Source organism: Pelophylax lessonae (genome assembly GCF_965119305.1).
Source record: "Pelophylax lessonae genome assembly, chromosome: 12".
Classification (NCBI taxonomy): domain Eukaryota; kingdom Metazoa; phylum Chordata; class Amphibia; order Anura; family Ranidae; genus Pelophylax; species Pelophylax lessonae.
This window is the reverse complement of record NC_138779.1, coordinates 60720295-60743512: the sequence shown is the minus strand read 5'-3', so window position 1 is coordinate 60743512 and position 23218 is coordinate 60720295. Positions and strand designations below refer to the sequence as shown.

Genomic DNA, 23218 nt, shown 5'->3' with positions numbered 1-23218 from the left:
ATGTGGTGGTAAGACCTCCGCCTGCTTCTTGCAAAAGACGTCAGAGAAGTCCAGATAAGCCTTAGGAAGGCCGAGCAATGGTGAGGAAACGGAGACTTGTCTAGTAGGTACCGACTTGAGGCAATGAGTGTGGCAGGTAGGCCCCCATGATTTAATGTCCCCAGAGGTCCAGTCGAGGGTAGGAGAGTGGCGCTGGAGCCAGGGCAGGCCAAGAAGGAGGTCAGAGGTGCAGTTCGGTAGAACAAAAAATTCAATGGTCTCTTGGTGGAGGACTCCTATGGTCATGAGCACAGGTTCTGTGCGATAACGCACGGTACAGTTTAGATTCTCACCGTTAACTGTAGAAATGAAGAAAGGCTTGACGAGACGGATCACAGGAATGTTAAAGCGGTTTATGAAGGAGGCTCTAATGAAGTTTCCTGCAGAACCAGAGTCCAAGAAGGCCTGTGCAGGGAAGAAGACTTTAGCGGTAGAAGAAATCCGTACTGGAACCATCAAACGTGGAGAGGAAGACTCTACACCCAGCGACGCCTCTCCTACGTTCACTAGGTGCGAGCGTTTCCCTGACGCTGTGGACGAACTGGACAGTCCTTTAGGAAATGTTCGGAACTCCCACAATATAAACATAAATTCTCATTCCTCCGGCGAGACCTTTCTTGCTGGGTCAGGCGAGCCCGATCCACTTGCATGGCCTCCTCGGCGGGAGGCGCAGCAACCGGTGGCAATGGTTGCTGGAAGAGAGGTGCCAGGCGTGGATAACGCCTGTTGCGAACAAGATTCTTTTCTTGGCGAAGTTCCTGGCGTCTTTCAAGGAAGCGCATATCTATGCGAGTAGCCAACTGGATGAGTTCCGTCAGGGAGTCAGGTATTTCTCGTGCGGCTAGAGCATCCTTGATATGGCTGGATAAACCTTTTTTAAAAGTTGCGCAGAGGGCGTCGTTGTTCCAAGTCAGTTCGGAGGCCAGTGTGCGAAATTGTATAGCATATTCGCCTACTGTAGCGTCTCCTTGGACGAGGTTTAGCAAGGCCGTTTCTGCTGACGAGGCACGGGCAGGTTCCTCGAAGACACTGCGGACTTCAGAGACGAAAGACTGGACGGAGGCAGTGGCAGGATCATTGCGGTCCCAAAGTGGCGTGGCCCAGGCCAAGGCCTTCCCAGACAATAAGCTGACCATGAAGGCCACCTTAGATCGTTCCGTAGGAAACTGGTCGGCCAACATCTCCAGGTGTAGGGAACTGTTAGCTCAATTCCCGTCAGGAGGCAATCATGATGATATTACAGCCCTTCAGTTGCTACCCTCCCAATAGATGGATTTCCCCTCCAACCAGCTGGGAGTTATGACGACACATCGTACTCAAACTTCGTGCAGTCACAACTAACTTTATTGAATGTGAAGCTCCTATTTAAGGCATATTTGTTGAGCAGGAAAAGACTGCTCCAAACCGGTTTTACAGTTCATCAGTCGAATTACATATCAGACAGAACAATACCTGAAAGGGCCTTGCATTTGTGTCAATGTGAGGTGTTCCCGTATAATAATTTGTGTCTGAGATGGTGTTTGTGGACAAGGGCTGTTCCTCCTCTACTCAGCTGTCAAGTGTTAATGCAAGCAATTGTCAAATGTGTTTAGGTGGTGTCTCTAATTTCCATGCGCAGACTTAACTTTGTCAAGTGTCCCAATGAATGAATGAACAGGTGTTTACATGTCGTCTAAATGCAAAACATAGCTGTCTGCTGACCAAGGTGGATGAATGGCTGTCAGTGCCAGCTCGTTAATATGTAAATGCAAGGGCCTACACTTCATCACAGAATGGGCACAAACCGAAATATATCTAAAAAATCATAAGGCATATTAATACAACCTTTCAACCCAACCTTTGATCCCAGCTTATTTATAACGGTGGGATCACTTAGAGTCTCTGAATAGCACAAAACAGGTGACATTATATTCCAAGGTGTATGTAGGCTGGCGACTTGGTTGTGTGCACATAGGGATATAGCTTCTATTGCAGGTCATGTTGTAACATACCTCAGCGGAGGTTACATATCCTGTATCTATCTCTACCATTGTCTCTGTGAGTGAATATGAGGATCTGTCACTACGATAAGCATATGGATTTGGATGAGTGTATACATCAGTGTCTTCTATACTTGAGTCAGCCCACACCCCACTATAATAGACTTTTAAAACATTAACTGGGGTAGGAACAGCTAGCAGGCAGGTAGAGAACAAATCATTAGAATTGTAGTGATCAGAAAGGCAAAAGTCAGAAGAGTTCAGTATGTTGGTAGCAATCAACATCCATATGTTGTCCTTTGTGTCCAATAAACTTGACTTTAACTGTAAAGTGGAGACATGAATGTCTCGTGTCTCTCTCCTTTCCTGGGGTGAGGAAGGGCAAAATGAGGAGAGGTTCTCAGGGTGGTGAGCACATGTTGCCAGTAACCAAACAGTGGCTACTAGTGTTGAGCTTGCTGTAAACAGTACCACTGCTGCAAAAATGGGAAGTTTTACAGGAGTAGGGGTGTCCGTTGGCATTGTACCAATGCGTCTGTCTGGATCCAACTGGAATTCGTCTGGTGCGCGTCACAATCTCCGGTCCGTCGTCGTGGGGTCCAGGGGTGGGGCTTCCGTCTGTCTGGATCCAACTGGAATTCGTCTGGTGCGCGTCACAATCTCCGGTCCGTCGTCGTGGGGTCCAGGGATGGGGCTTCCTTCAGTCGCGATGCGTGGATCCAAACCGGGGAGTCGTCTGTCAGTACCGCTGTTCTGGTCACTGCTTGAACTATTGCAGGGGGTCCGTAGGATCGGTCTAGCGACGTCAGCTTATGGAGGGGCCTTCACCAGGATTCTGTCACCAGGCTTGAATGGGTGGGTTGGTGCACCTGTTGGCAAAGGAAACGAGAGCGAGAGATCACCATAATCACTGTTTAATTTTCCAATTAATTAATTCTGCCACATTTTCCTCTTGCAAAATCTCTAGATATGAGAATAAATGGACTCATGGGGTTGAGACGGGTCTGAAGTCATTCTGACTTTAGCAAGAATAGCAGGTAAGTACAGAGACAAAAATACAAGTTTTACAAGAATGGCAGGAGTATTTTGCGCCACTTGGCGTCTGGCCTATAGACAGGCAGCAAAAAATAAATGCTAGTGAAGCTACTCGCAGCACTGAGGTTTAGGGCCTACAGGAAGGCAGGTAACAGGAAGGATACTTAATGGCACTGTTGTGGGAGAACACAGCATGTCTACACATGCAACAATGGTGAGGACCCTTGGAGGGGTTGAACTGCCTTGTATTCCTCCAAAGGTGGAGATGGGTTAAATTGCAGTCCTCTGACTCACCCAAGCAGGAAGCTACCTAGAACTGAGTATCCCTTGCATGGCTAAGATGCTGTGATCACTGAACAACAGGGAGTGAAATTCAAGCTGTCTTGTGTACATGGACACATAGAGACACACAAAACAGCTAGAAGTCAGTACTCATGCAAACATAAATTTATAAGAGATTGCACAGTTTGCTTGGTGCCACCTGAACAGGAAATTGAAACCAAATGGCCCTGGAGACACAAGATCTGACTTCAAGAACCATTCATATGCAAAACCTGGGCAGTGAGTCACTTTCAGGATGAAAAGAGATCAACTAATTGAATTCACCGCAGGAGGTTTACCTTTCAAAGTAGTAACGCTGGCATAAATTCATTTTAATTCTTAGCATACTATCAACAAGCCAACCACTTCCATCCTATTTTTTTTTTTTTTTTTTGAATGACAGCTTTCTCTTCTACTATTTAACAATACAGATTTCACATACTGCACATCTGATAACGTGCTGTGACATATAAATGACAATCAGCTCACTAGTTTCCAGAGTTACATATGGTATACGTACACAAATCTGTAAAATTTCATTTGTATCCAAGATTATTATATAAGAGTAGTACTACAGTATCTGCCTGAGCACATTATCCCATACCAATAATCTTGTCAAGAGAAAAGGTAGTAAAAGCATAAGTGCATAAATTCAAAAATTAGTGTCTAGCACCAGAATGCAAAAGTATGTACCAATATACCAAAAGAAACTCTAAAAAAAAGACCAGAGATGCTTAATTATCTAAAGCATAGCACCTCATTTATGCCAGAGCTCATATATGTCAAATTAGAACACATCAAATATCTGACACCCAATAAATAAAAACTTTCTAACACCCATAAAAACAGTCTAATCAATCAGAAAAAAAAACAATTTGGAAACAATACTCCCATGAGGTTGGTTGTTGTTGAAGGCTGTGCTTGGTCATTCTGAAAATCTCAAATTTCACTTATCTGAGGAATAAGCATCAGAAAGGTTTAGTAACAAAACATTTTACTTTTCCTCCTAAAAATAAACCAACGGTTAGACTAATTGAGCATACAGTAAGCATATCAAACATTTCCTTCCTAACAGTGCACTTTTCTAATACCAAAAATTGTTGACGTCAAATTAATTATTACCACGTGGATTTCTATATTTTTTTGTTATTATTATGGTATACCATAAACTTAAAGAAAAAAATTATTATTGTTCACCATGGTTGAAAAAAAAACGAGCAGCTCAAAACATTTCATTTGAAATACACGAACCAATACGTCACCCATTTTTTAGCAATTCGGAACATTCCTTAAAACTTGTTTTCTCTACAAGGCAAAACTGATCGTTAATTTGTATGACAATACAACTTATTTACAGTCCCTTTGCAGTTACCTGTGTTACAGACCGAAAGAGGTGTGGGGGGGGAGGGGATGAGGGGGGGTTTGTTTGCTAAAAAGGCACTTAGAAAATATATTTTTTTTTTTAAAAAGCCAGTGAAGAAAGAAAAGTTGGTGACACAAAACCTTAATGATGAAAGTTCAAAATTGCTTATGATTTTTTAAAGGATAGAAATACAATTTTAGTCCTTAAGGTCACACTTTACACACCAAATATATATTTCCTTGCTTCTAAAAGCTGCCATGACCAGCATAGTACGGCAAAATCACATCACTTTTAAAACATAAGTAATAACCACAAAACAAATTATTATGCAACCAATATTCATTTAGTGTTATGAAATGCTTTGCTTGATACAGCACCTTTAGGAATAGTGTTAAAATGAACACAACATAACGATTCATGGATCTAAGGTTGCCCATACACGATACAATTTTCATACAATCTTCCTAAACGTAAATTTCATCATTTTCTCGGAATTCTCCTTACCTTGAAAATTTCCCATTATCTTAAGCTCAGAATACAAAGTGAGATCAGCTGAGTTTGAAGGTTTATATCTCTATGGGTAGTGACATCAGTGTTTTATACTTTATTGGAAAAACCTAGTTTCCCAATTTATGTGGTTTGCTGCGCCTAAATAATCAGATTTATACATATCCAACTCATGGTCTGCTGATTAACTATCCTTGGTGGGCAAGACTATACCTTCAAGCTCAGCTTAATATCACATACAATCTCCACATACATCTATACAATGGCATGCAATCTTATATAACGACTAAATACACTTAAGTGTCTATACAAATATATACAAGGTTTTTGGAGGGGGAATCCACCATCACACACAGTACTGCTATGTAACCGGGTTCCAGACCCCATTTTATCTTTGGCGCTCCAAGCGCTGGAGTATCAAACCCCATCTTTGGGAATTTCAGATTCCCGGGAGTTGCTAAAATTAGCGGTTAACTGGGTACCGTTTATCTGCTCTGACAGTATAGGGTAGTAATAATAATAATAGAAAATATAATTACTTACCCCATACTGTGTTTTTTGGCAGATCCAACTTTCTGACACCAAAACTGTTAGCTCAATTCCCGTCAGGAGGCAATCATGATGATATTACAGCCCTTCAGTTGCTACCCTCCCAATAGATGGATTTCCCCTCCAACCAGCTGGGAGTTATGACGACACATCGTACTCAAACTTCGTGCAGTCACAACTAACTTTATTGAATGTGAAGCTCCTATTTAAGGCATATTTGTTGAGCAGGAAAAGACTGCTCCAAACCGGTTTTACAGTTCATCAGTCGAATTACATATCAGACAGAACAATACCTGAAAGGGCCTTGCATTTGTGTCAATGTGAGGTGTTCCCGTATAATAATTTGTGTCTGAGATGGTGTTTGTGGACAAGGGCTGTTCCTCCTCTACTCAGCTGTCAAGTGTTAATGCAAGCAATTGTCAAATGTGTTTAGGTGGTGTCTCTAATTTCCATGCGCAGACTTAACTTTGTCAAGTGTCCCAATGAATGAATGAACAGGTGTTTACATGTCGTCTAAATGCAAAACATAGCTGTCTGCTGACCAAGGTGGATGAATGGCTGTCAGTGCCAGCTCGTTAATATGTAAATGCAAGGGCCTACACTTCATCACAGAATGGGCACAAACCGAAATATATCTAAAAAATCATAAGGCATATTAATACAACCTTTCAGGAACATTGGGACAAGAATCCCCGGCACATCTTGGAATCCCCATCAAACTTGTCCGGGAGAAACAAACGGATTCTAGCGGAGGTGGCGGCCACCGGCTGCGGAGGTGGAGCGGAAGCAGAAGCAGAAGCAGGCGGCTGCTGCGGTGCGGGAAGAAGCTGTTGCAGCATGGCGGTCAACTGTGCCAGTTGTTGTCCTTGTTGGGCAATCTGCTGGGACTGCTGGGCAACCACGATAGTGAGGTCAGCGAGACTAGGCAGCGGCACATCAGCGGGATCCATGGCCGGATCTACTGTCAGGGTCCGGACTGGCGGCAGGTGATGGCACTGGAGGTGGATCCTCTGTGTCAGTGAGGGATTGGCGTGGACCGTACCAGGGGACCGGTTCTAAGTTACTACCGGTTTTCACCAGAGCCCGCCGCAAGGCGGGATGGACTTGCTGCGGCGGTAGCAACCAGGTCGTATCCTCCGGTAACGGCTCAACCTCAAAGACAGCTGATTCAGGCGCAGTACAGAAGGACAAGGCAAAGGCAAGGTCAGACGGAGCAAAGGGTCAAGGCAGGCGGCAAGGTTCGTAGTCAGGGGCAACAGCAGAAGGTCAGATACACAGGCAGGGAACGATACACCAAAAGCTTTCTCAAGGTACCAAAGGCAGCAAGATCCGGCAAGGACAGGAAGGGGAAGTGGGTTTTTATTGAATTTGGGCTGATTGGACCAGGCACCAATTAGTGGTGCACTGGCCCTTTAAATTTACATGCTGCGGCGCGCGCGCGCCCTAGGGAGCGGGGCCGCGCGCGCCGAGAGGAGGAAGGAACCCGGCGTGCGCCGGGAGCAGAGAGGACCCGGCGGGTGAGTTCCACTAATGCGGGGGAACAGCGCTCATGGTCGGGGACGCCGACCGGAGCGCTGCAGCCCGCAGGACGCCTTGAGTGCTCCGGGGAAGCCACGGAACCCGGAGCACTCGGCGTTACAATTATATTGTAAACCTAGTTGACATGGATCTGTGAGATCCGCTTTCCTGCAGATCAGATGAACAATGCAGAGTTTTGCCTTTCCCTTTGCACTTTGCACTAGCAAATCTCTTTGTTGTTTCAAGGATTCAGTTTTAGTTAGTTCTGCTAAGGAGGTCTCTTGATTAGTGTCCCTTAAAAAGGTGGGTATATTTTGTAGATAGCCGCTGATAGCGCTCACAGCTGGCAGATAGGCAATCTTTGGAGTCTCTTAGTTCTGCTGCTTCACCTTTAGAATGTGAAACAACTGACATGCAGAGTGAAGTTCTGTCCCAATAGGTCTGAGCAGGGCTGGGACAAGGAGTGGGCAGGAGGGGAAATTGCCCTGGGTACAGTGAAGCAAAGGGGCAAATTGGCCAAGGAATGATAAGCCCATTCAAGGCATTTATAAATAGTGGGGGAGGGGGGTGCAATTCTTGATCCTTGCCCTGTGCGCTGGACAACCCTGTAACGGTACTGGGTCTAAAAGATGGCTGGAGAACTCATATCTACTAGTTTGTTTTCTCTGAGCTTCTCTGTTGGTTTTATTGTGTGTTTGGATTTCACACTTTGCTATGCAATATCAGGTAGAATCTGATCCCCGTATGGCTGTGTGATCAGGGGCCTGATGTGTGTATATACAGTCAGGTCCACAAATATTGGGACACAATAATTTTAGGGTATTTACATCCAAATCAGGTGAATAGAGTACTGTCTTTTTAGAGTCGGCTTTCTAGTGATAACAACCGATGCGGCTCAGCAGCCGCTCGGTCGTTATCACAAGGAGTAGGAGGGAACCTCCCCTTCTTCTGCTCTGTCTGTACATTTGGCTTCAATTGGGTCACTTCCGGTTTACTCCGCTGCCAATGGCGCTGATTTATAAAATTACAGTATTCAAAAATGTCGATTTTGGGGTTTTGAATACTTTTAAGTGCAAAGGAGAGATTTGGGGTCCCTCCATAAAGAGTACCTGTCACTGCCTATTATTGTCACAAGGGATGTTTACATTCCTTGTGACATCAATAAAAGTGATTATTTTATTTATTTTTAAATAAAATAATAGGAAAACATTTTTTTAAAGCGTCCTGTCCTGGAGTGCTTGCACACCAAAGAAAACGCATACGTAAGTAGCGCCCACAGATGTATATGGTGTTCAAATCACACAAGGGAGGTATCGCCGCAATCATCAGAGCAAGATCAATACTTCTAGCAAAAGACCTCCTCTGTAACTCAGGAACTGGTAACCGTTAAAATTTTTTAAAGCGTCGCCTATGGAGATTTTTAAGTACCGTCGTTTTTCGCCATTCCATGAGTGTGCACAATTTTAAATCGCAACAGGTTATGTATCTATTTACTCGGCATGACATTATCTTTCACAATATACAAAAAAATTATGCTAACTTTACGGTTTAGTTTTTTTTTAAATTCAGTCAACTGTATTATTTTTGCCAAAAAAATTGCGTTTGAAAGATTGCTGCGCAAATACAGCGTGACATAAAATATTGCAATGACCGCCATTTTATATATATATATATATATATATATATATATAATGTTTGGGGGTTCTAAGTCATTTTCTAGCAAAAAATATTGATTTTAACTTTAGAGCTATTCTCTATGGTTCTATTTGTATATTGGTATATTGGTCTTTATAGCAACACCAGCTTTAAAAATGTATGTTATGGTTTGCCCCCCCTCCCAACCCTTTGTTTGTTTGCTACATATGAAGTCCTGACCAGACTTTCTGGGGTGGAGCACCCCACTCTCCCACATCAGTACTTCATTATCAGTGTCCACCAGTAAGTAGTTATAGGAAGAGTCCCTTTATAGTGCAGTTTAAGAGGTGGAATCTGAAGCTAGCACACTTCTCCCGTGTAAGGAGTGAGTATGCCCCATGGTTAAGAGAAGTGGGATTTATCTTTAATTCTATGAATAGTGTAGGAGCCACTGAAAATGGGGTACTTTGACACAGTGGTGGATTTAAGACAGTATGGTCATATGGTGTGACTAAATCCCCATATTTAGCTATTAAGATCAGGTGTTTTAAGTAGCCCTGTAAGATTTGAAAGTAACCATTTTTGTATGTGTGCACTATTCTCTGTGATTCTATTTGACTACAACTAAGGTGCACTGCTCGTTCCAAACACATAATAGTGAGAGGGAAAAAGGCAGGTATGAAAGCTCACGGAGGACATGCCAGAAGGCAGAGAGGCACAAAAAGAAACTATTTAATGAAAATTGATTACTGGGCAATTAAAGTGATTGTAAAGGCTAGACATTTTTACCGTAATTAATTCTTTGAAGTAAGGTGAAAAATGTCCCTGTATCTGTATTGCACCCTCACCCCTTGTGTCCTTAGGGTCCTTTCACACGGGCTTTCCGCCCAGTGGACTCCGTTTTGCTCAGCGGGGTTCAATCTGCCAATCCCCGCTAAACAGGCGGATGACAGGTCTGTCTCTGCTTACTTTGCAGAGACGGAGCTGTCAGTACCCCGCTCTCCTCTATGGGAGATCGGATTAAAAACTGACCGCCTGTCCATTTTCATCTGATCCGATCCTCCAGTTGGATGGAAAATAAGGTTTCCATCTGTCTGGATTTCACATACAGGATTGGATCGGAGAGCAGTGGGTGTCAGCAGAGATGTCACCACTGACATCCGCTGCTCTATAGAGGTGCATGGAGCATCCAATCAGGTCCGCCTGAAAAACTGACAGACAGACCTGATCGGAAAGCCTGTGTGAAAGGGGCCTTAAGCCCACACTCCCAATGCACAGATTGGGAGCATGTCAAATCGGAGCCTATCTCGTTGTACTTATCTTGTTCCAGCACTGTGCCTATCTGAGCGTCTCTCACCTCTCTCTCTGCTCACAGCTGCTTTTAATCAAATTTACTAAGCAAAGATTAGGGGGTGGGGCTGAGCTGAGTTGTGTGTGGAGAGAGCCCAAAGGTGGTCCCTCATAGGAAGTAACTTGCACCAAGAAGAGGAGGAGACTAGAGCACTGGAGGGGACCCCCAAAAGAGAAGGTTCGGGCCCCTCTGTGCAATACTATTGCACAGAGCAGGTAAGCATAGCATGAGGGGGGTTTAGAGAGTGAGGAGGGTGAGAGAGAGTTGGATGAGAGGGGGGTGAGAGAGAGAGGGGGTGGGGGTTGAGGGAGAGGGGAGTAAGAGAGAGGGGGTGAAAGAGGGGGGTGAAAGAGAGGAGAGATAGAGGAGTGTGAGGGGGGAGAGAGGGGGAGGGAGGAGAGAGAGAGAGAAGGGAGAGAGGGAGGGGAGTGCGAGAGAGAGAAAGGGGTGTTCAATATGCCTGGTACTCACAATCATGGCCCCAGGCTGATTTCCCCCAGGCTCAGTCAGGCAGGATCTAGAGATGCTCTGTGTTGTATATTGAAATCTACCACCTTCATTACAAGTCCTTTCACAGCAGTGTGTGCAAGTCAGGGGGTGGAGTGGGGCGGTGCAGACATACCAGGGATATAATGGGAAACAGAGCAGATCCAGCCTCCTCTGTCCTGTTTATACAGTGCCTGTACTGGGCACTGCCAATTGGATCGGCACAGTACAGTGCCCCCACCCCCAACTCACAGGATCCTCACCCACCCCGGCCGGAAAGGGAGGGGAGGAAATGATGCAGGAGATCCAGTGCTGCTGGTAAAATATAATTGATCACTTGTGGTGGGTAGTGCATGACAGGGCACAGCCACAGTGGGTCCCCCTTCCATCGGGGTCATGTGCCCCGCACACTTCTGTACACTGGATGATACACTGGCGCCTGGGGTGATTAGGTTGGGCCCAGGCACCCCCCCGCCGCAAATGCCTATGAACATAGCCAAGGGCTCTCTTCCTGTTATGTGGAAGAGTAACTCCAAACCCTGCATTACAGAAGCCATTTTTCAGAAATGATTTTTTCATCACTTTATCCAAACATTCCTTTGCTGTTTGGCAATACTTCAGGCCACCTCCTATTCATAAACGACTTTCATTCCAACATCAAAGTAGTGCATCTGCCACTGAATACTACAGCATTTATTAAACCTATGGACCAGGGAGTTATTGCAACTTTCAAGAAATATTATTTCCATCACACTTCCTGTCAGGCAAAATCAGGAACAACCTTGCAACAATTTTGAAAGGACTGTAACATCTTTGATGCCATAAAAAACATTGGCTTTGCTTGGCATGAGATTATGGCCATCACCATGAGTAGGGTTTGAAAGAACCTTTGCCTGCAGTTTGTTCATGATGTTCATGGATTGAAAAGGAGGGTGAGGAGTCAAAAGAGCAACTTAGTGACCCTCCTCAAGAAGCTGGAGCTAAAAATAGAAGAGGACAACTTCACTGAACTCCTTGCTGTGCAACAGGAAGAGCTTACTAATGAAACCTGATAAAATTGGAGGCCCAGTGAAAGGACAGAGAACCAAGAGGAAGAAGTAACTGAAGAACAAAAGAGATTCACAACACAGTAAATGGCAAGGAGATTTTTTTTATTTGAGAAGGCACTGTTAGTTTTTGAGGCACAGGACCAAGTGCACAAAGGTTGAAGCAGCCATTCAGAATGCCACACAGTGTTGCCATGTCACCTATGAGGAGAAAAAAAGGAGCTACTACCCAGACATCAGTGGATGGTTTATTCAAGAGGGTAGCAACTGAATCCAGCAAGGAACCAGAACCTGTGCCATCAACATTAGGTGCGAGTGAAATTTCAGCTTGCCCTACACCTCCTATTGCTGACGATTCTTCAGCTCCATCCACATAGGGCGTGTGTGAAAGTTCAGCTTGCCCTCCATCTCCTATTGCTGATAATTCTCCAGCTCCACTACCTTCCACCTTCCCTCCCTCTTTCAGTCAGTAACTTTTCACTCCATACCAGCCCCTGTATGCCAGCTGTTGTACTGTACTACTATACAGTTCAAGGTGCTGTGCTTTAAGATTAAGAGGGAAAGGGGAGGGAAGCGCCAAGCAGACTCTTGGTGTAGTAACGTTTTAACAAGCAAAAAGTAAAAGTTATAAAAGTAGCCACTCACAAAGGTGTGTCCAGAGCAAGTGTGAGGCTCCAAACCATAACATCCTGCCCGCAGGGGGCTGTCAGTCTGTGCAGCAGTGGCAACCCAAGAGAAGGTGAATATTAGAGGACACCAGGGAGCGAGCTGTCAGAGCCTGGAGCGCGGTCTGTCAACCAGGAGGGGATTAGCCAATCGGGACGTGTTTCAGAAGCAAGCCACGCCTCCTTCCTCAGCCAGTGTTCGGCACAGTACAATCAAGGCTTTTTAAAGTGCTGGAAATTTAACTGTCTAGGACATGGCAAATATTGAAGTGGGGGGAGCTATATAGCAAAGCTTCCTGCTGTTTGGGAGAATATATTATAGAACTCAAAGATGTCATCATAACGCAAAAATACAAACATAAAAATGAAACATTTCTGGTAAAATGAAATTAATAAATGATTACAGGGAATGGAAAGATACAGAGCAATTGCTGTCTGTGTAAAAAATATTATGTTGGTAGGACAATCCGAGCACTACGTGTGAGGTTCGGTGAACATAGAAGAAGCCTAAAAGATGACCCCCCCCAGGTTTAGTATCGCAGGACATTTAGCTAGATACCACAAAAGCGACCCTTCACTACTTCACATTGCAGCTTTTTAGCCTATTCCCGGTTCTTTGCCAGAAGGTGAAAGATTCAAAAACCTTTGCGCCCAAGAAACCTTTTGGATTTTAAATTAAATAATTTAACACATCGTGGCCTCAACGAGGATTTGAGGTTAACGTAATCCCAATCTTTTATGTGACAGGTATCTCACCTCCTTAATTTCCTTATTCGTTTATAGCTTTCTTATGAAAGCTAGCCATCCATATATAATATGCACACTTTTTTTGTTTTTTGTTTTTGTTTGTTTTTTTCTATCTTACAGATAATTTCTTGCCCCCCTTACACCAAGTAGGTACAAGGGCATTGTTTTCAGACTGGATTAAATGTCAATACTGATCAGTGGTTTTCTAAGCCTTGCATGACATACCCGCACATAATTATCCATACAAATTTTTTTTTCTTTCTTCTTTTTTCATACTCCTAGTGAATTCCCAGCAGGACACACTTTGACTACCTTTTAAGTGGTGGGACATGCTCTCTCTTGTGTATCACTCCATAGCCCTCAATTTTTAGACATCAATACACTCCCAGTGATACCAAATTCAGACTAGTAGGTTTATGTGTTCAAACAGAGGTCTGTATAGGAGGGTAGGGTTCTATGTAGAGTGAGGGATAGATATATAAAGACATACACGTATACATACAGTTAGTTAAATAGCCCCTTATCTACCATCCCTTTGAATACACACACACCCCACTTTTTCTGTTTGGAAATTTTTTTTTCCCGTTTCATTTTTTGACATTCACTTTTAGATTTTTAGATTGTTTTATATATTTTTTATTTCTTTATTTTATTTTATATATATATATATATTTTTTTTTTCATTTATTTATGATTTTTGTTTTCTTTTTTTTTTCTTTTCTTTTTTCCATTTCACAATGCCATCTACATTATTATGTTTTTCAATCCATACAACATAGTTCCTCTCTCCATACATAGTTATGATACTGGTGTGTGTATGCACATATATGTACACATGCAGGTCTTTCTCATTGCCTATTGTTTAGTTGCAGCAAATGTGTCTGTATCTTTCTATTCCCTGTTAATCATTTATTAATTTTCTTTTATCAGAAATATTTCATTTTTATGTTTGTATTATTGCATTATGATGACATCTTTGAGTTCTATAATGTATTTTTCCAAACGACACTTTTATAGAGAGCTTTTCTATATACAAACCCAATTCCAAAAAAGTTGGGACACTGTACAAATTGTGAGTAAAAAAGGAATGGACTAATTTACAAATCTCATAAACTTATATTTTATTCACAATATAATATAGATAACATATCAAATGTTGAAAGTGAGATATTTTGAAATGTCATGCCAAATATTGGCTCATTTTGGATTTCATGAGAGCTACACATTCCAAAAAAGTTGGGACAGGTAGCAATAAAAGACCGTAAAAGTTAAATGTACATATAAGGAACAGCTGGGGGACCAATTTGCAACTTATTAGGTCAATTGGCAACATGATCGGGTATAAAAAGGGCCTCTCAGAGTGGTAGTGTCTCTCAGAAGTCAAGATGGGCAGAGGATCACCAATTCCCCCAATGCTGCGGCGAAAAATAGTGGAGCAATATCAGAAAGGAGTTTCTCAGAGAAAAATTGCAAAGAGTTTGAAGTTATCATCTACAGTCCATAATATTATCCAAAGATTCAGAGAATCTGGAACAATCTCTGTGCGTAAGGGTCAAGGCCGGAAAACCATACTGGATGCCCGTGATCTTCGGCCCTTAGACGGCACTGCATCACATACAGGAATGCTACTGTAATGGAAATCAGAACATGGGCTCAGAAATACTTACAGAAAACCTTGTCGGTGAACACAATCCACCGTGCCATTCGCCGTTGCCGGCTAAAACTCTATAGGCCAAAAAAGAAGCCATATCTAAACATGATCCAGAAGCGCAGGCATTTTCTCTGGGCAAAGGCTCATTTAAAATGGACTGTGGCAAAGTGGAAAACTGTCCTGTGGTCAGACAAATCAAAATTTGAAGTTATTTTTAGAAAACTGGGAAGCCATGTCATCTGGACTAAAGAGGACAAGGACAACCCAAGTTGTTATCAGCGCTCAGTTCAGAAGCCTGCATCTCTGATAGTATGGGGTTGCATGAGTGCGTGTGGCATGGGCAGCTTACACATCTGGAAAGGCCTGGACTTTCTTTTGGACAGTACACCCAACTAGAATTTGATCTATACCTTTTAGTCTATTGACATCCCCACAGAGAAGGGTATCACTGGGAATGTGTTGTTTTACGTTAGGATTAAAAATGTTTTCTGCATTATTTGTGAGAAAAGTATTATAAATGTTGGACTTAAGAACACGCAGAGAACTTGTTTGTAGGGGACTTGCTGTATTAAGAATTCCATCCAGTTTACTACACAGGCCCCAACTGACTACAATATACATATATTATCTATTATACACAGTGTTATTAGAATTAATGAGAATTTGTCTTGTCTCATCTACTCTTCCCAAGGAAAAACACACTTTCTTGTTTTTTGTCCCCTAAGGTGGTGTTAAAGGAGACCTACTAATTGACTTTGGAGCTGGACCCACAATCTATCACCTTCTTTCTGCTTGTGAAGCTTTCAACAATATCATCACTTCCGACTTTCTTGAGCAAAACCGAGCACAGCTCCAGAAGTGGCTGAGGAAGGATCCCGAAGCCTTTGACTGGACTCCAGTGGTCAAGTTTGTGTGTAAGCTGGAAGGTTATAGGTAAGTTCCAAGTTTGTGATAGATGTGACTAGGATAATGTACCCATGTAAGTTCTATCCTTCTTTCTGGATTTGAGTTAATAGACTTTAATATGCTCTATTAACTCAAATCCAATGGGGGTAAAACATAATGATTTTAGTATGAGATTTTGTTTTTAGCTATATTTTAACTATATGATATGTAAATGTTTATTATAAACTGCTAAATACTTTACATGTCAAAGAACAGCATTGCTGATTGGGGTTGCCATGATAACCAAATCGCGCTTGCTGCTCAAAAGCATCACAGAGCACCTGGCCCTGGACCCCTAAGGAAGTCACGTAAATGTGACGATACACGTTGGCAGAGTCGGGTGATGCAGTACTGAGGACTGAGAGTAACACGGGAGCTGCTGCCCCGCTGTATGGTTTTACCCACAAGCGCATTTTCTCTATCTTGGATGTAAGGGCAGATTATGTTAATAAATGTGGACGTTTTTAAATATTACACCATGGGAGTACTTTTATATTTTGAATGAGGTTAATGGCGGACGTAGGAGGATTGCAGTTTTAGAGGGCCATGAGGTTTATCCAGATAAAGGGCATAGCCATTGAGGAAAGCAGAGGAAAGAAGTAGACTATCCAACAGTGAAGCTTAGTTGCATATACCCCTGCAGGGGAAAGTGTTTTTGGACCTGGGAAGAGGTCTATATTGGAGGTGAGCACAGTGGTGAAAGGTGGTGGGAGCCACAGTATATGATTGTTATAGAAGACTCACAAGTGTCGAAGATTTAAGAAGATTGGCACAAGGTGTACACCTTAAAGAAATTTGAATGGAAGAAGGTTGTGTCACATATTAACTGTATATTCACATATGCACTTTATATTTGGATTATAAACACATGAAGGAATGGATTATGTCACTGAATATTTATTTTGACTGATGCCTATTGCCTATACACATTGAAGTAATTGATTTTTTTGAGAGGCGCAGCCAACATATACAGTATGTAAATATATACATACATATTTTTTTATTGAATATTTGTGGGAACACAATATTTGTCTTGCCACCATCTGATTACACGTATTATAAAAGGAACACAGAAGGGAAGGGAGCGCGGGGTTATACACATTGATTTAATGTCTTCTAATAACTTGATTGTTTTGATGAAACCTACCTTTGTTATTCCAGCACTGATAGAGGGTGCCAAATGAGACCAGATTCTTACTTAGCTTGATACTCTGGTTCCTTCCATACATTGGTATAGCGCTGATTTGGCATAAATGTTATAAAAGTTTTTAATCAAAAAGAACCTCTACAGAGACTCTACACCCCACCAAAAAAAGCATTTGAATAACTGCAGAACACCAAAAATACAAAACTAACATACCAAACCCTGCTTGAGTGACTACTACAAATGATCCCAAAAGAGCGATGTATAAAACCAACCAATACCATATAAACAAAATAAATGGAAAGCTCAAATGGCATTAAATTCTATAATTTTTTTTTTTTTTTTTACAAAACAGAATAACATTTCTTAATATAATTTAAGAACAATGTATATCCCACCAAAAGCACAGATGGCATTATTGCATTTTGAAAATATATTTTCCCTCCATGGGGTGCAGCTGAATGAATGTCTTAATCTCCATCAAGTACCTCAAACCTCCTGTTAGTAAATTCACATAAAACTGTTTTGTTTTTATATATGTAGCTCCCTGCCCCAGTCAGGCTAAATTTAGTTTTTGCCTATGCTGTAATAAGTGGAGTAGCAATCTATTTTCTAGGTCTGGCCAAGTTCCTCTAAGCTTGGGGGCTGATTATTTTCTTTATAACCCCTTAGTGGCAGCCTGTGTACTGAAGAGCTGATTTTAGGGTTCAACGTGTGTTGGCCGAGGGCCCGAAGGAAGAAGGAACCTGGATGGGAAATTATTTACTGTAGGGCACCACCTGTGGCAACTGCACTAGAAAGGGATCCCTTTATCACAGAAGAATATTGCATGGAAGCTGATGGGGCATGGCTTTGCGTGTGCTTTAGGGGTTGAATGCCAGAAATAGCTGCAAGGACTAGGACTGCTCATAAAGAGTTCAGATTATCTACCCCCCCCCCTCCCCCAACACCCACCTCCAAAAAAAGCTGCTGCTAGAGAATTTATAACTGCAAGCCTGTCCTTGCTTATCAGTTTGGTGTTTTGGAGTATCCTGCACCCTCACCCCTCTCTCCTGTTTGAAGTACTGCAAAACATTATACATTTACAAAAAGACATCCCCTGGATCAAGCCTGTGTTTGTCAATGAGCTAGGAGCTGGTGCCTGGGCCTCCCAGCCTCTGAATTGGTAAGGGGGACCTGGGCGTATCCTCCGTAACCCCTTCGGGGGAGAGCACTACATGCACAAGATATGTTTTATAGTTAGATCTGTTGGAATCTTCTGTATTAGTTACACAAGGAGGATTTATGTTGACATGTAAATGTTCGTAGTCATTACATAGAAATATAATCTATATTGCCATCTTTCAGTGACAGTGAGAGCTGTAAGAAGAAGGAAGAAAAACTGAGGAGAACGGTGACAAAAATTCTGAAATGTGATGCTCTGAAGAAGAACCCATATGATCCGGTGGAGATGCCAAAAGCCGACTGCCTGATTAGTTGCCTCTGTTTAGAAGCAGCCTGCAAGGATGTAGAATCCTTCACCAATGCTTTGAGGAATCTTAAGGGCCTCATTAAACCAGGGGGTCACATAGTAATTCAGAGTGTGCTTAACTGTTCATACTATTATGCTGGTCAAACGAGATTCTCCTGTCTGGTCATTACTAAGGAAGAACTAGAGATGGCATTTAAGGAGGCAGGCTATGAAATAGTGAAACTAAAGGTCACTCCAGTTACTGAGAAGCCAAAGGAGGTCAGTAGTGATCAGGAAGGCTATTATTTTGTCCATGCCCAAAAACCATATTCTTAAGGAAAATCACATTGTAAAGTATATATACCCAGGTCCTAATCTTTAATTTCTTTGCTTTCCAGATGTATAATATACTGTAATCAGTAAATCTAGGGAAACAACATAGATCAATTAATAGCTTTGAGAAGTTTAAATGTATTAAAAGATTTTTTTCAATATTCCATTGTGACGAGACCCTTGCTCGCCCTGTCCGCTCTCCCGACACTCCTCTGTTTCTAGTCAGTCAGCTTGCAGATCGCATCGTCTGATGGTTCGGTCAACCAAGGATCCGGGATCCGAACTACAGCTATGTGCCATTCGGAATCCATTAGAACACACACCAGGCAGGCTGTATGTAAGTTCAAACAGGAAGACAATTTATTGGAAGAACACAGCACACTTTATACAGAAAGTGGAGTATCTATGCAAATGAGGGCTTGAAATGAGTCAACAGGGATTGGTCAGATAGCTTTGACCAATGCAAATGAGGGCTTGAAAATGAGTCAGTAGTGATTGGTCAGATAACTTTGACCAATGCAAGGAGACAGAAGCCCCAGGGGGCAATCAATGTACACAATAGTCAGACACAGAACAATGGTTGTCTAACGAGCCCTGAATACACATTACTCTGTGTCAATACCTCCCTTAGCAGACAACAGGTGCGGTCATTAGCATTAGCCCACCTGACAATAGTTGAATGGGGAGCCACCCCCAGACAGTCCGGCTCCTCAGAACCTCCTGGGATGACCATATTAGGAATGGGCTTCCTGCTCAGAAACCTCATGGCAAAGGGAACAATTGACCTTGCTGACAAAAATGAAGCAATTCAACCCCTCACCCATCTGTCCTTAAATTCCAGTGATGGTGAACACCATCACATCCATGAATATTAGTAAAGTATGAAAAAGCAATAAAACAGCTCTAGGTTGGCCTACACTTGCTTGCAATCCACAGCTACATGCCCGTTCAGCTCACCACTGAGGAATATACAGTAGATCAACCAAACAACATATGTAGACATGAGCCAGTATTAGATACAAACTACTTTATTTTGCTAAAATGGGATACATATGTGGCAGCAAAATTTTAGTGTGTTTCATGCTGAATATCACTAGCTCTTAGATTTGGTATATCAGTTTAACATCTAAAGTATCCAAATCCCCAAATAAATACACAAATGAACTTAAATATATTGAGACTTTAAGGCATACCACAATAGCACATGTACTATTTAAGAATTGATTTAGGAATTAATTAAAGAATTGATGTTTAGGTATATAGAATATAATTGTTGAAAACTGTATTTTGGAATTAAAAAAATGGCAAAAATTTGCACTGGTTATGTATATCTTTTGCGCTATGCTTTTCTTCTAGTATAGCCATCACTTATCCATGTACATAAAGATGAATACTTTTAAAATGTCCACCAGGCCTTGATGACAGCCTTGTACTCACCTGATTGGGAAGTCCTCCTTACCGGCCCTCTTTCCCCACTTGGGCCCCTGGGGGGTTTGAGGCTTCCTCCGGTTACCTGTTGTTACCTCCCCCCCATAACCCTCTCCTACCTACCCTGATTTCATCCAAACCCGCCTTCCCAGCCCCCCCTCCCTACTCGGCCCCTGGCATATCTCATTAAGTGTTATACCTTTATTTTAGTTGAGACCCCTTCCACGCATTGTGACCTCGGCCACACCTTCAGTTTGTACGTGCCCTTACTGCTTCTCAGTTGGGATGCCGGGTCAATCTCTTATGCACATCACATTGTTACCTGTTCCTTGAATGTTATATGCTGTAGTTTTATATTTTACTGTGACTTGTTATATCACGGCATGTACCTAATCTTTCTACTGCATGTTACTGTACCATGTTTCTTTTTGCCTTCAATAAAAACCGTTTAAAAAGAAAAAGAATACTTTTAAAATGTTATCACCATTTGATCTGATCTGTACACACAGCTGAATCTAGGCTGACCTGTACATACAGATAAATCCTGGCCAATGGCTGTTTTTGCTGGTTAAAAAAGGATGACACATAAAACATGGGAAAGCATGAGAAAATGGAAAATGTTATACTTACCTGACAGTAATTTCCCTTTCCTAATGCATAGGCATGACAGCATACACGTATGAGTATAGGCTCCGTCCCTCGCCCAATCAGAACTGGTTCTACTATATAAATGAGTCGCCTCCCCTAAGGCACCATTCTCATAACTATATTCAAATGCAAAACCCCTAAGGGAGGGACCTGTATGCTGTCATGCTTATGCACAAGGAAAGGAAAATTACCGTCAGGTAAGCATAACATTTTCCATTTCCTGACACAAGCATGACAGCATATACATATGGGATGTAGCCCACCAACAAAATACCATAAGGAAGGGCCATGCTGAAGTGTTTTATTCAACATATCCAACATATCATTTACGGTAGTACTGAAGTCAACTCCCCTGCTTACAATGTTGCTTGATTAACTTTGTAATAGGCTAAAAATGGTTTGTAGTATATGAACCTAGTTGGTATCCTGTAAAAATAATTCTGGACCTATGAATTCTGCCCATGAGCACACCACACATCTGGAAAAGTGGGCTCTGCACTAGATTGATGGATTCATCTTAGCCCTAAAAGGCCCCTAGGCTACTTTGACCCGAGATGATGCCATCGTCCTGGTTGACAGTGAAAGTCTTCTTCTGATACCGCCAGACCCGAAGAGGCCACTGTCTGACCTTCTAGAGAAGGGCCACTTTCATGTATTTCTCCCACATCTAGTCCACTACCCAGTCTTGTGGTAACTTAGACATTTCAGTTTGAATATGCTGGAAGGCCGATGTCCTGTTCCAGGTGCAAGAATGCTGACCTTTGTATGGTGCTGGAGAAGAAGAAACTAGAGCTATTTTGTTTGATAATGGTAGCAATAAGGTAGTTTACCGTTTGACTCTTGACTATCTGAAATCCTTCTGCTAGCCTTAGGAAATACTGCTTTAGTGTCACTGAAAATATTGAGGAAGTCTTGCCCAGAAGAATGGAGGAGTGGAACAACCTTCCCAACACTAGTTGCATTGTAAGTTCTAAGGGGAAAGAATAATCTGTGCAGGCCTTTTGGCGATCACTGGATCTCAGGAAGTGAGGACCTGACCAACACTTGATTACCACTTAAGCCCTTATCTCGGTTTAGTTGCAGACATCTTAATCTTTACGGTCGGGAGCAAAGGATTCCATCCTTAAATTCTGCGAGGTTTCCCATGTTCAGGTATACCTGAAGTTTGTAGCAGGTGCCCTGGCTTTCACAGAGTTTAAGGTCTGAAGGTGAGACCCCTAGATGAGCCTTCCATACTTGGTCTCCCAGCTGCTAAATCAAACTTGCCTGAATTTGGATACACTTGGCCCCACTGTGTAAGGTCTGAAATCTCAGAAAGGAGAATAGGAGGTTCTTGGGTCAAAGACTGTACTTGAGGACACAGCGACCTGCAAGGCCACCAGGACATTATTGCCCTCATCACACCTGGATCACTACGGATCCTGAAGAGGAGCTTGGAGGCCACTGGACCTTGTGGCTATATAGGCCAACATGCTGACACAACTGGGTGTTAGAAGATCCATTGCTTCAACTTCTGGGAAGCTCCTTCTTGCAGGAATAACTTCCATTCATGACCATAGAGGTTACTGTCAGGTTGTGATTCATTGAACTGCTTGTTGGTCTAGGGACACACTTTTGACATCCAAGAATTTGTATCTTACAGTGTCTGACAGGAAGTTCTGGGAACCCGGAACACAAAGAACGATGAGATGAGACAGGTTCTACTGTTGGCAAACCTGAGCAAACCATAAGTTTAATAAGATTGTATTCCTTCTTGCCATGAAGATAGGAGCTTACCCTTACCATCTGTTTGAAGCATAACTAAAGCCTCCTAGGCTGTGTTTCCCAAACGACTTCAACGTTTGGGAATCACTGCACCCCTGATGTTAGCCACTTCCTCCTCCATTGGCATATGTCATTGACCTTGAGATAGGAGGTCACTGAGGTGAATACCAAGAAAGTGAATAGATTGTGATGATTGTTAAGCCAGGGAGCTGATGAAGACTGAAAAGATTAACTATCTTTAGCCACCACCAATGGTACATGTCTCATATGTAGGGCTATCTTCTCTGGAGTAGGAAGCAAATCTTTCATTACCTTACAAGGTTAGATTATAATGTTCTCAATCTTCCAGTGAGCCCAACTGACTGCATGGATTACTGCAGACTACTTCTTGACCATTTGAGACCATGGGATATGAACAGATGGGATAGAGCTCAGACTTTCCCCGAATACTGTCACCTTCTGTAAGGGCAACTCTACAATATTCCCCTGATTGTCCAAAATGTCATTATTATAATGAGATGAGTTGGCCTTCCCCAGCTGAGGATCCATCTAAATTTGATCTGAGTCTGCATTAGAATTTGCCAGAACCTGGAGGATGTTGAGCCACCCGCAGG

At 42.6% G+C, this 23218-nt stretch overlaps 1 protein-coding gene across 1 annotated transcript in view; it reads left to right on the top strand.

Annotated features, from left to right (window-relative positions):
- The window catches only part of LOC309568299 (nicotinamide N-methyltransferase-like), a 54755-nt gene that overhangs the window by 5209 nt on the left and 26328 nt on the right, over nucleotides 1–23218 (top strand). The window contains exons 2-3 of the mRNA XM_082273967.1: nucleotides 15618–15825; nucleotides 18329–18765. Of these exons, the coding sequence (XP_082130093.1) occupies nucleotides 15618–15825; nucleotides 18329–18765 (645 nt within the window). The remainder of the gene's footprint in view (nucleotides 1–15617; nucleotides 15826–18328; nucleotides 18766–23218) is intronic.